The sequence below is a fragment of the Equus quagga genome, chromosome 14 (genome assembly GCF_021613505.1).
Source record: "Equus quagga isolate Etosha38 chromosome 14, UCLA_HA_Equagga_1.0, whole genome shotgun sequence".
NCBI lineage: Eukaryota > Metazoa > Chordata > Mammalia > Perissodactyla > Equidae > Equus > Equus quagga.
The window spans coordinates 16,605,212-16,619,090 of record NC_060280.1 but is presented as its reverse complement, the minus strand read 5'-3'; the positions used below and the strand labels follow the sequence as shown (position 1 = coordinate 16,619,090).

Here is a 13,879-nt window from a genome sequence, read left to right as displayed (position 1 = left end):
TCACTGCTGCTGGTGGATGATCTGAACCCAGTATCTTTAGCAGGGAGTGCAAGGTATAGACATCCTGAAATAGGCTTTGGAGTGAACTCATAATCCTGAACCCTCTTGCATTTTGCCTTCCAGTTCTGGCCGGGAATGATACAAACAGGGCAGCCAGGATCCTCACAAGAGTAAGTCTGAGGAGGGGCCAGCACTGACACTAAGGAACTGGTCTCAGCCCACCCCCGGTAGCATTTCCCTGGGACCGGACAGCCTCGGGGCATGGAGGAGAAAGGAGATTTAACTTGAGATCGCAGAGTCATCCCTATTGCTGTCTATTGAGGCCAATAGCAGGAAGCGACTGCTGAGATCCAGGAGGGGTGTAAACAGGTCCTGGCCCTTCATGGCCTTGGAGGGCAGAGCCCGCAGTCTTCCTGAGAAGTACCTGCAGGTAGAAAATCCTGCTGATGCTCTGTGGGCAAAGGAAGCAAGCTCAGGAAACTGGGAGCTGAGGGTGGTCTACGGGGAAAGCGGACAGGACATCCTGCCGTAGATTCTTGAAAGAACTGGAGCTCTTTGGCCTAGAGAAGGAGACCCTGAAGCGTGTCCCAAACCTTGCCTAGAAATAGTGACCACCGACCTTGGTCTCATCAGAGGTAGATGTCACAGCATGTGGAGGTCAGGCTGCCATCTGTCCAGCAAAACCCACTGAGCTAGCATGAGGCTTGGTGGTGTGGTCCCCAGTGCCTCTCGGTTGGAGAGAGTAACCAACTTTATCTTGATGGAGCTCTGCCTGGGCTGTGCATCCACCTGCAGGCAGGGTCCCCTACGGCGGGGAGCACCCCAGGTTGGGTCCCTAGCCCTGGGAGGCCAGGGTCAGGCCTGGGGAGTAGTTGCTGTTACTCTTGTGGTTTCTGACTCTCTCTACCCCTGTCTCCCCAGCGTCAAGCCCTTTGTGCAGCAGGCCTACCCCATCCAGCCCACAGTCACAGCCCCCATTCCAGGTGAGTTTCTGTGGGACTCCCTCTTGGGGGAATGCGCATGCAGCTGGTGCCAGGCCTGTCGCTTTTTTTTTTTTTAAGATTTTATTTTTCCTTTTTCTCCCAAAGCCCTCTGGTACACAGTTGTGTATTTTTAGTTGTGGGTCCTTCTAGTTGTAGCATGTGGGATGCCGCCTCAGCATGGCTTGATGAGTGGTGCTGTGTCTGCGCCCAGGATCCGAACTGGTGAAACCCTGGGCCGCTGAAGCGGAGCACTCGAACTTAACCACTCGGCCATGGGCCAGCCCCCAGGCCTGTCGCTTTGTTCCGCAGCTGCACATCCCCCCTCCCTTGCAAAGCCATGGCCGCCCCCTTCTCGCCCCCACCCTCTGCTTAAGGCAGGGGTGAGCCTAGAGCCCAGGAGGGTCTCAGAGATGTTGAGTCCCCTCGGTCACCTGCCAAGATGGGTTTTTAAAGAAACGGGAAGCCTGATCACTTTCACTCAGGACCCTGGGTTGTCCTTGGAAGGGGAAGTTGCTGTGGGTCCTTCCTCATCATAAACAGGCCGAATTGGGCAATCTGGGTCTTGAGGGCAGATAGGGTTTTAGTCACACTTTCTTAGATAAGTAGATTTCAGTTCCTGCGTCCTCTCTTTAAAGGAGAGCTTACGTGGAAGCCCAAACTACAAACCGTGCATCTGCCCGGCCCACCTGCTCCCCCCAACCCCATGGGCACATTGAGTCACTCAGTGGAACTGCTCTCCATTAGAGAGTTCCCAAACTCTGATGCGCTCGATGTCACCCTCCGCTGCAGTACCTTGGAGCCTTCTGAGAGAATATTCTAAGGTGCTGGTGACCACAGTCTTAAGAAAGGAGATGGACCAACACAAGATGTGCCCGGCATGTCCTGGTCTCACAGGAGATCTTTGCGAGTGTTCACTGCTGACTTCTCAGTCACTTTGCTGTGGTCCCCAGCTCCGCCCTTTGTCTTCATGCCACAGCCCATAACCTGAGCCCAACTGGGCTTTATGAGAAGCCACATGCATTGTGCTTCTCCGCTGGCCACTGCCTCTGGGATCCTCAGCCAGAATCCCACCACTGCCTGCCTTAGTTCCCCCCAGGACACTGGTGGAAGGGGGCTCTTGGTTTTTCCTCCCAGGTTGTCCGTCTTGTAGGGCTCTGCTCCAGGACTGGCCTGAGGCCCACGTGGAGGCAAATGGCCAGCTTTAAAGATGACAATTGGTCTTTCAGGGTTTGAACCTGCATCAGCCCCAGCTCCCTCGGTCCCTGCCTGGCAGGGCCGCTCCATTGGCACAACCAAACTTCGCCTAGTGGAATTCTCGGCTTTCCTCGAACAGCAGCGCGATCCAGACTCGGTGAGTGTGCTCCAAGAGCTGTGCCTTGAATCCAAGGTTTGCTCCCATTCCTGGTCACCTTTGTACTCCTGCCCCCTGCCCTCATGCTGTACAAATAAGCTGTGTGAAAACCTGGAAGAAGCATCCACAGCCTTTCAACTAAGTAAAAAGGTATCTCTATTGACACATATGTCGAACTTTAGGGCTGAATGTTTGTGGATGCTCTGGACCTCAAACTCCAAGAAATCCTGGAGCTGAAGGGAAGGACCTATTATTAATAGGCTCTTGAATTTGGTAAAATGTAACATTTATTGAGCCTTGCCATGTGGCTGGAACTGTGCAAAGCTATTTATATATACGATCATATTTGTCCTCATACAAACTCCATAAGAGTAGGTGCTATCTGATAGATGAGGAAACTGGTTAAGTAATTTCCTTAAAGTCAGACAGTTAATATCTAATGGTTTAGAGATCAAACTCATGTCATTAAAACTCAAGCCTAAACATTCAGCCAGTATTCTATATGGCCTTTCTAAGGCTATGTTTTCTCAAGATAGCAAGTTGTTATCTTCTTAAGGAGAAGTAACAAGACGGCACTTTGGCCGTTTGATGTAGAATGGGATGCATTATAATATCATAAATACAAGTAATGTTGGCATCTGGACGCTATTTTTCTTTCTTCCCATCTTGTCTCTCCCGCCCCATCTAGTGCCCATTATCCCATTGTTCCTCAGCCAGGCCCATCCGTTCCCATACATATGTGAGCCTCCCTCCTTCCCCACCCCACGAGCCCAGGACCCTTTCTTCACTCCCACTCCTTGGCTGTGAGTATGAGCGTTGCATCTGTGTGTGGGTGAGCCAAAGCAAAAATTGAAGGAATCATAAGTTTGTCTTTGGGATCTTCACCAGCTTCTTTCCATATTCTCCCTCTCACGCCACTGATCTCAGGTGGCTGCCAGAAGCCCATGGGTGCCGTGCTCTCTGTGTGTTTGCCACCTTGCTGTCATTCTGTTATCAGAAGAGAGTGTCACGAGTGAGTTCACCATCTGTTGTAAATAACTCAGGAACCATGTGAGGCGACCTCTCCCGAGAGTGTTTGTCCCTTAGCTCGGTGGAAAGCCTGTGATGGTCGGGTGGGGGAGGCACCGTGGGCAGAGGACCTTCCACCAGCCATCACCAGAGTGGGGACTCGGGAACCCACGTGTGGCCCACTGGCCTTTCTGTCTGTAATTATGAACTCTGGGAGCTGGTAGAAGAATAGAGCCTGCTCTAAAATTAGGGGAAGAAAATGAAGAAGGAGATGTAAGCTCGGTCGTTGGGCCCACCGAGGCAGGTGTGGGAAGATGAGGCTATTGAGAACGGGGAAGACAAGGCCAACGGGGCCGCTCTTCTCACGGGGCTGAGTGGTTTTACAAGAAGGGTGATGGTGATGGCTTAAAATCCGTATCTCTCGGGGCACAGAAAGGAACAGGCAGAAAGATTACCTTCGTGATTCTAGGCTGCTGCTGCTTTCTGGGAAGTGTCGAGGATTTCTTGGCTGAAGGCTGGGCTTTGGCCCGGTGATGCTCTGCTTTCTGTAGCCCGTGTTTGTGGAACGCCTGGTTGCTTCCGGAGTTCTTGGTCGTTGATTATTTCATTCTGTCCTCATAGTGCCGGTGAGGTCGGTTCTATTTCCCGCATTTTACAGATGAAGAAACTGAGGCCCAGACACATTATGTAGCTAATAAACAGAGGGACCAGGAGCCCAAATCTCCTTCAGTATACTCTTTTCATTACTGTGAACCACCACCAATTTTAAAGGCCTCTTGAATTATGTGTTCAGTCTGCATATCTCCTATGTAAGGAGATCTCTCTTTTTTTCTTGTGACCCTATTTGTAAGAATGGAACTCTAAGGCACTAGGGAGCAAAGTCCCATGATAGTAGTTGTTTCCCTGATTAAGAGAGTATAGTGTATTTTACCATAATAATTTTTTTTTTTTTAATTAAAAAAGCCTGTGGCAGCCTCCTCGTTGAGACTCTCCCCTCCAGTTATGGACCTATTAGGGCCCAGAATGCCCACTTTCGCCTTTTGTTGTTGTTAGTGTTTATTGGGCTTAACATTTGAACCCCTGATTGATTCATTCAGTCCATTGTGTAAACATTTATGAGCACCTGCAGGGGCGAGGCGCCGTACCGAGGAGGGGCCCAGTGCCGTACAGCCAGCCAGGGTGGCTGCCCTGGTGGAGTGGAACGTCTGGTGAGGAGACACACGACGCACTTGTCACAGGAGGTCATCGCAAGTGTGGTGACTACTGAATGCTATGAGTGATGAGCAGGCAACAGGCAGGCTGCCCTGAGGAAGTAACCCTTTCTCTGAGGGCAAAGGGTTGATACGCATGGGGGAAGAGTCAGGGAAGAACGTTCCAGAGCTGATGACTCTGAAGTATGAAAGCAGTGAGTGAAGGCTGGTGACTATTTTGGTGAAGGCGGAGCCCACCCCCCATTTGGAATTGAGTCCAGAGAGACATGTTTCCTGGGTGTTGAGGATTCCACCTAATAATCTGAGTGGTTCAACTGGGTATGGCCATTTCCTGATGAATTAAAAGGCTTGGCTCTATGGATTGGACTCCAACACATGACTTCAATGATCCTGAAGTAAATGGAAGGCCTGATGTGAGTCAACACCCTTGGGCCTCCTGAGAAAATAATTATATTCTAAGGGGATATGAGTTGGGGACTGAAAGAAATTGAAATTCATTCAACAAATACTTCTTAAGCACTTGCTCCATGGCAGCCACCGTGTCAGGTGTTAGGGAATCAACAGCAAAGGCCACTGAGTCCTTGTTCTCACAGAGCCTCTGTTCTGATGGAGGAGACAGATAAGAACCACCCAACCAAATACATTCACAGTATGTCGGGGGCTGTAAGTGCCTATGGGCAATGGCGGTCCTTCTTCACAATTGAAAATTGCTTGCCCTTTAGACTAAAAAAGTATAATTTCAGAAAATAATAATACCTTCTACTATGTACGTTGATATTACTGGGTTGTTGTATTTTGATTTTAAATTATGTCCATCAGATAATGCCAACCAGAGCTGTTTCACTACCGTGAAATTATTTTACTATATTGTAACATCAGTCTCAATTGTTGATGTCACTTCTAATATTCCTGTTATGAACACTTATTTTGCAGTGATACACAAGTGAGTTCAATGTCTACAAAGGCATACGTGGCAGATTATGAAAGCATATGTGTCTGATTTTAGTGTCAATGTGAAGGCCTGAAGGATGGTTTTTGTGCTAGAGGAAGGAGGGGACCCTTGAAAAAAAGGTGATTGACTAGTTGAATCTGGGGGAGAATTAACAAAATTATTTAAAGCATTGTGACAGTGTCTCAAGCAGCAGCTTCTCAAATTATGTAACGTGTTCTGTTTTGCAAACATGAGGTGCTGTTACGGTGAACGTGTAATAGCACTTCAGAAACAAGGTTACGCCGAACAGCCTGTAGTGTGTGGATGGTCTCTTTGGTGCTCCAACTTTTTGTGGCTTCTCAGACTTTACTTTTTCTTTTGTTTTGAGGAAGATTAGCCCTGAGCTAACATCTGCCACCAATCCTCCTCTTTTTGCTGAGGAAGATTGGCCCTGAGCTAACATCCATGCCCATCCATCTTCCTCTATTTTATACGCGTGGTCCGCCACAGCATGGCTTGACAAGCATGGCATGTCTGCACCCGGGATCTGAACCGGCGAACCCCAGGCCACAAGCAGAATGTGCGAACTTAACCGCTGCACCACTGGGCTGGCCCCTAATTTTACTATATTTTCGTTCCAACTATAGGAAAATTTAAAGCCATCTAAAGTAAATTCCACTGGTACATTTTAACACATTTGGATATACTGTACTTAAAATTTAACATTAAACATTAAGCATGTTAATTTGATAAGGAAGTCAACAAAGTGACAAATAGCTGAAGGTCCTTAAATTCAGCTTTGCGTTTGGCTTCTCCCCATCGTTGTCTGTGTACAGACACGTGCACACAGGTCTCCCTACTTCTTTGTACTGGTCAGGCTCGGAGGATCATGGGGTTATAAGTAGTGCTCAAAGAAATGAATGAGCTGGGTGCCATGCTCACTCTTTTCCATTAGTGACTTCTTTCATCCTATCCCAGCCCTGTGAGAGGGTAATTCTATTCCTATGGAAGAGGCTTGGAGAGATTGCTGTCTTAGAGCCAGTCGACGGCTGTGGCTGGGTTTGACCCCTCCTCTGCCTGTACTGTCTCCCAAGAGGAGATAAGGTGAGATGCAAGTTGGGTAGCAGCAGAGTTACAAGGAGAACCTCGTTTGCCTAGTCCTTGGTCCGGGTTTGCCTCCCTTCATGCCAGCTATTCTGGAAATTCACTCTTCAGTTTACCACGTCACCATTGTCACCACTGAAGACTTCTGCACGACTCTGCCGCTCTGAGCAGTAGTAGGACCAGCACTAGCAGCAGTAGTGGTGGTAGCCAACACTGTGCATTGTCTTATTTAATCCTGCGACATAGCCTGCCCACTGTTGAGCAGCTAACTGACATTGGAAATGGGACTCAGATCCAGGTCCGCTGACTCGGCATCCTGAGATTGTGATCAAAGGCTGTAGGGTCCATTTGTGTCCAACAAGTAGCCTGTTTCTGTAATTTGTAGCCAGCTATAAACTCTGAGGGGCTAAAGGAGGAACAATCTGGGGAGTGAGCGCCACCTGCTGGCGCTGCATCATGACTAAACCTGACCGCAGCGTTTCCCCCAGGCGGTGGCTGTTTCTGTTGGTGGAGAACCAGCAAGTCAGTCCCTCTGTTACCTTTGGCTCCAGGAGACGCTAAGAGAAAAACAGCAGAGGGTGAAGAAAGGAAGGAAGAATCTAAAAAACAAAGACTATTTTAGAAGTGGTTAGTAATGCTTGAAAATACACTTTCTACATGATTTCAGTGTTGCATATCAAAGGACTTGAAGTCTTAAGTGCTAGATCCTCCACCCAGGGTGGGCTGATTAACAGCATCTCGCCTGAAATCCGGGCCCAGTTCTTGGAGGCCGAGGTGGGCAGCTGCTCCTTTGGACAGATGGAAGCCTGGTCTTGGTGAGCTGTGGGCTGGATCCTATGCTTGTGTGGGGAGTAGTTTTCCTGATAAAAGTTAGAGGAATTCCTCTACCCCCAGCCGGGGGCGTGGCAGGTCCCTCCAGCCCCCCTGCAGCTCAGCCACATCCTGGTCCCCTGCAGGCAAACCCCTGCCATTCCAGCTTCCCAGGCACAAAGTTGTATGTTTAATACCTCTTGCGGTCTGGATGCCAGAACAAGCAGGACCTGAGCAGGAAGAGAGAATGTGAGGGTTTACTTAGGTAGCAGCTACACAGCCTGAGAAGGAAAACTTGGAGATACAGAGGGAGGGATGCGGAGATTGTTCTCTTTAGATTTTGGAGAAGCACCGTCTTGCGGAAGAAGATGAGTTCCATGATGTGGTACAGGAGCAAACCTGAGGAGGGGGGACACCCCTCAGTTCTCCATGGAAACACCTTCATATATTTTGGCAATAATGATCTTCACCAGCACTTACTGAGCTGTGTTATAGGCACCGTATGCCAAGCATTTTGACACAGGTCCTATTCTTATGTCCAGTGTATAAGTGAAGGCACAGAGGCTCAGAAACGTTGGTACATTATCAGGAGCCCTGCCACGAAGTGGCCGTGCCAAGCTTTGCCTCCACTTCACTGAGCTCCCCAGGCAGAGCTGGTTGTAGCAGGGCCCTTTGCACTGGAGAGAGAGTTGGGCTGGGTTTTCTCTGAGCTCCTTTTCCAGCATATGGTTCTGTGATTCTTGTCTGGGTTTGGAGCAAAGGAGTGAGAGAAGCAAGGAGTGTTCCGGCCTGGACTTCAGGATGTCTTCCGTCGTGCTCTAGCGGCAGATGTCTGCTCTAGTGGAAAAAGAAGCCGGGGATCTGAATTCCTACGAGCTGTGTGAGATTTGGGGCCAATGACTTCACAGCTCAGCCTGCCTCCAGTCTGAACAGCGGGTATAATGGGATCACTCTAATTGTATTGCTGTGACCGTCAAAGTCAGTAACATCCCTGGACATATTGAGCATTCCACAAATGTTTTTGAACCCGAGTGTCTTGTCTGAATGTAGCAGGAAATCAGGTCAGAGACCTGGAAGGGACCAGGCTTGGAGGGTCTGCTCAGCAGGTGGTTTAGAGTCTTGGAAGTCAGGTGGGAGCCAGAATATTTTTTTAAATTAATATTTCTTAAATAGGTAGTAAATTCACATGGCCAAAAAATCTACAAGCATGAAAGAATGGAGGGACACTTCTCATCTTTCTAATTCCTATCCAACCGCCAAGTAGGTAACCACTGTTCCTAGTTTCTTGTGAGTCTTGGCTTTTGATGCATACGCAGCGTAACAGGAATATCTGCTCTCCCACCCCACTCCCCTTTTAAGGAGAAGATGTGATGTGACGGTTGTTTCAGGAAGGCGACAGCTGCAGCAGGCTTGAGAGTCGACTAGGGGTAGAGAGATGATATTACTGGTTCTAGGTGACAGGTGACAAGGACGGGGACCAGGCCACAGGCGGTAGGGAATGGCAGAGGGGAGAGAGATTGTGTTGATAACATTAAAAGGCCTTGGGGCTTAATTAGCTGCGGGAGGAAGAGGACAATGGAAATGGCTGAGTTTTTGAGACGGGGATGGTGATATCCTTTGAAGAGTCATGGCGCAGAGAGAAGGAAGCGGCATTGCTAAGAGTTGCCTTTGTGATGATGTTATTTCCTTTTGTCCTCAAAATAAAGGTGTTGAAATGGGTATCAGAGACAGAGAGGCTCATGGGCGGATGGTTGCATATTTGAACTTTGTCTGAATCCAAAGCCCATGGCGTAAAGGACTGCAGGGAAAGTAGTAGCAGTTACCAGCGTTTTGGGAGATCTTATCATTGGGAGATCTTATCAGGCCTTTCTTGTGTGTGTGTGTGTGTGTGTGTGTGTGTGTGTGTGTGAAAGAGAGGGAGAGGCACGTCTGTCCCACTCCCTGGGGGAGAAGAAAGGACAGGCTGTGTCACCATGTCACAGGTGGCAGCCAGGGAAGGAAGGTGCTTGGGGATATATGGAGAAAGAGGAAAGTAAGGACACTGCATTTGGGCTGCTCAGGAGGAGAGGAGTCCTGAAGGCTTGGGGGACTTCAGGCGGGCGTCATGCTGCCTGAAGTGTGCTGGCCTCTTACTTTATTTCTAAGTGGCTGGAACAGCCTCAAAGTGTGGGACGTCCTAGATGTGGGGGAGTGAGTCGGCTCTCTCCACAGCCCGAGCAGCCCCAGGTCTCCCTTCCCGGGGAGGCTGTGCTGAAGTTCTGCGCCTGCAGCCGGCCCTCCATATGCACAGGTTCCACCAGCTGCAGATCTTGGGGTCCTGTGTTTACCATCTGATCTGCCGTTGGTGGAATCCGCGGATACACAGGGCTGACTGAGAGACCTGAGCCTCCGCAGATTTTGGTATCTGTGGGGGGTCCTGGAACCAATCCCCGTGGATCCCGAGGGACCACTGTGCATCCTGCAGATAACCTTATTCTTTTCTATTAAGGCGGCTGGGCAAATGTGGGCTCACGGATGACTTAATTTTCATATCTTTATAGCTTCTATCAAAGCCCTAAATTCACAGATCAACTAATTCCTTTGTCAGACCGCAGATCCTGACTTTGCTTTGGAAAATGTGACCAGTACAACTCTAAGGAAATATGCCATTAATGAGGTCTGTGGCAGAAAGAAGGGCAGGTGGTTTGTGTGGGGATTAAGATGGGAGAAATAAGGAAATACCATCAGAAGGAAGGTTTAAATTCCAGATTGCCAGGAGAATCCTCGCCTGTGTCCTGGACAGGGTGGAGAAGGGCGAGGTTTCTCGGGAGAAGCTTCCAGGCCCTGAAGTGGCTGCTGAGGCAGTTGCTATGTCTCAGAGTGGGTCTGGTTTCTAGCTTTTCAGAAAGGAGGCTCCTTCCCTCCCCTAATTTGGGGCTTGCACGTGGAGCTCATTAATAGTACACCTGCATACCAGCATCCGTGCAGCTCCCTATGGCTCACAGTGGGCTGTCGTGTACTGTTCCTTTGACCTTCACATTGACCCCTGCAGATGAGCAGGCATGGTGTCCTCCCTGTGTTCAGATGAGGAAGCCAAGGCCCAGAAAGGTTAAGTAACTCAGCTCAGGCCACACAGCTCAGAAACGCAGAGCCTGGATTCTACTTAGACCCAGGTGTTGTTAACGTACATGCTTAGACTAAATGGTCAGAAAGCACATGTGGCCTTTCAGGTTCTCAGAGGAACCGCGACAGCTGGCCTGATAGTTGGCTGTGCCCCGTGTTGGTGCTTCTCCCAGGTTTTTCTCATAATGTTTTACAAAGCGTAGTGTGGTCTTCCGGTAGGACACAGGAGATGGAGTGTCTTCCCGTGTGGAGGTGCCGGCTCACTGTGGTGTGGTGTGGTTTTCCACCCTGCCAGCTCCTCCCTGCCCAGCCGCACCCTCTCACAGCGGCAGTGGGCTTCACTCTCAGGGCCTGAGCTGCTCTGGACGCTCTCCCTCTTTCTTCATCACCGTTCAGACATGAGGCAGTTGAAGCATCTGGAAATGTGGGTTTGATAGACCTTTCATGGAGCCCCGGCCAGGCTCCATCCACTTTCCTCGCTGGGTCAGCGCCCCTCCCTCCCGCCTGCCTTCCCAGTTGCTGTCCCTGCACTCCGCCCCTGGGCCCTTGTCTGCTGTACTGTTCCAGGGGAGACACTCTTCTAGGAAGATGGCAGCCCCTCTGAAGGTGGTGGTGGAAGTGGGAGGCGTGGGTGAGGGTGATGCATCCTGCTGTGAGATCTCGGGAAGAAGGACGTCTTTGCTCCGTTTCTTGTTTTCAGTGATGTTGCTTTCTTGGAAGACCACAGGGGAAGGGATGAAGCAGCACCTGGGGGCCAAGTACCCAGCAGTGGGTGGTGCTTCTGAGCCCTGAGCTCAGGGCAAGCCCCTACCCTCCCCAAGGGCTGAATATGCAGGTCACTTTCCTTCGCCAGGCCCTACAGCCACTGCCTGTCCCTGCAGGGCCCTGGGGTCATCTCAGGTTGCCCAGGCTGCCCTGGGGGCATCTGGACAGAGGGTCCGTGCAGGAGCGGGACAGGAAGCAAATGTCGGTGATTTGTCCTTGTTCTGCTCCAACTTGTATGTTAGCATCCCTTGACATGAGTTATTTGTCTTGGTTTCTTTAAATTCCTAAGTGGATTATAATTTTTCTCTTGGTATTATTTGACAGCAGTCATTTTTCAAGGTTTTACTACGTTCTTCAAATGCTTGGAATTTTTGGAAGCAGGTTAGGGAAAGACCGCCATCTTCAGGTCACATGGTGTAGTGCAGCACTGGGGCGTGGCCGAGGGAGCAGCGCAGACGCCCAGGACCAGCCGATTTTCTGGCTTTTGCTTCCTTTTCGACAAAAAGTGAACTGCCTCATCAGAGGTCTCTGGAGTAAAATGTATTAGCAGTCCTTTCAAAAAAGAGAGAAGAAATAAAATAAAAGCTCAGAGGCCACTCTGGGGAGTCATACCGTTCTGGTTTGTCTCGTCTGCAGTGGGGGCAGCCTCCCGGCTGGCCTGCCCTGGCCCCACCTGGGAGGACAGGCCTTGCCTGCTCCAGAGAGCAGGCACTGATGTGACACTGCGGGAAGTGGGGGGCCAGACCCCTCCAGGCCCCGTGGGCACCTCACCTGCCCTCGGCCACCGTGCCTTACGATGGCTAATGGCAGTGTTGGAACAGTGGGACTCACCCTGATGTGTCTGAAACTTTCCTCTCTTAATTTCTGTCTTAAATTTTAGTATTTCCATTTTGTTGCTATCAGAGGGACAATCTTAATTTCAGGTCATCTCGTCTGAAGTAAAGAAGCATCATGATTATCTGGGGAAATAATAGCAATAACAGTAATCAAACTACGTACTAGGCACGGCATTATGTATTTTCCTTGCACTATCATTTAATCCTCGTGACGCTCCTTCGAGGGAGGGACTCTTACTATCCTGGCCTTATGGCTGTGGAAACTGCAGTGGAGAGGGCCGAAATCGCCCATCCCGTAGGATGCCCGAGGAGGTGGTGCCAGCGCCAGGGTTCAGACCCAGACCCCAGCTGACCCTGGAGTCCGAGCCATCCTCGCTCCTCCCTGCTGCCTCCTAAACAGTACCGAGAGCCAGGAAGGGGGAGGTCCTTTGTTAAACCACAGGGTGGCTGAAGAACCCTTTGCATGTAACTTTTGATGAGTTTTTAGGATTATGTTATCACTGTTTACAGCTGCTGTAAAGAATAACTGAGGGATCATAGCAATAGAAAGAGAAAGTGAGCATTTCCCCCAGTCAAAATAGCAGTCTGTGCATTAAGATTGTGTTGGGTGCTGCAGAGCTGCGGGACCGTCTTGATCTGGGTAGGGTTTTGCTGGTGGGACACCAGTCTTTGCGCAGGCAGACAGGGGTCCCAGCATCCTCTCAGGGTCCTGAGTGTTTGAGCCATTGGAAAGCTCCATGCTCTGACCAAGTTCCTCTCGAGTCCAGGGAACTTGTGGCCAACTGGAGTAGACATCCTGAAGCCTGACTCTTAATATTGTTTCCTTTTACAGTTCTTTCCCCTCCTTAAAAAACTCCATGATGTTTCAAGATAGTTTTTAGTTGGCTGTTTATTTAATTTAATAAAGTAATATGTATGCTTTGTATATAAGCCACATTGAGCCTCATTATGGCCTGTAAGGAAAAGCGTAGTCCCCTGCTCCAGGTCCCTGCCTCCTGGACCCCCTCCTTAGGGTCATCCGCTTACAGCCCTTTCCACCATTTCTTTGTATATTATTTCCATATTTCTAAACAGCATGCTTTTGCTGTGTATGTCAATCCATCGCTTTTAGACGTTTTCTATTGGCTTCTTCCTGTAGAAGACCGGGACTTAGGTGTAAATTGAGCGCGTGTCCACCCCACCCCATGGGTTCTATCACAATTGAGCGCGTGTCCACCCCACCCCATAGGTTCTATCACAATTGAGCGCGTGTCCACCCCACCCCATAGGTTCTATCACAATTGAGCGCGTGTCCACCCCACCCCATAGGCTCTATCACAATTGAGCGCGTGTCCACCCCCACCCCATAGGTTCTATCACAATTGAGCGCGTGTCCACCCCACCCCATAGGCTCTATCACAATTGAGCGCGTGTCCACCCCACCCCATAGGTTCTATCACAATTGAGCGCGTGTCCACCCCACCCCATAGGCTCTATCACAAGTTTTGTTTAATTAACATTCACTGTTTATACTACAAACCTGTGTAAGTTTTGCACGCAGCATGGTTAATGTGTGATGTATTAGAACCATTTTCTTGATCGTAAAACTTGTTTTTTTCTCGGGTTTGCCATTGCCCCTTGTTTTATTGATTCAGTTTTTACATGCCTATACAAATTCATTCTCAGAATTGTGGATAATTCTCAACCTCTTCTCCAGAGGGTCGGGTAAGTCAGAGAATCTCTCAGGTCCGTTGTCCCCTTGGCGACATCCCTCCAGGAGCCCTCCAGCTCCTTGTCCA

At 49.8% G+C, this 13,879-nt stretch overlaps 1 protein-coding gene across 12 annotated transcripts in view; it reads left to right on the top strand.

Annotated features, from left to right (window-relative positions):
* Window positions 1–13,879, top strand: part of TEAD1 (TEA domain transcription factor 1) — a 254,197-nt gene that overhangs the window by 196,385 nt on the left and 43,933 nt on the right. For all 12 annotated transcript variants that reach the window (XM_046685825.1, XM_046685827.1, XM_046685824.1 and 9 more), the window contains 3 exons: window positions 124–170; window positions 922–983; window positions 2,210–2,334. In XM_046685825.1, the coding sequence (XP_046541781.1) occupies window positions 124–170; window positions 922–983; window positions 2,210–2,334 (234 nt within the window). The remainder of the gene's footprint in view (window positions 1–123; window positions 171–921; window positions 984–2,209; window positions 2,335–13,879) is intronic.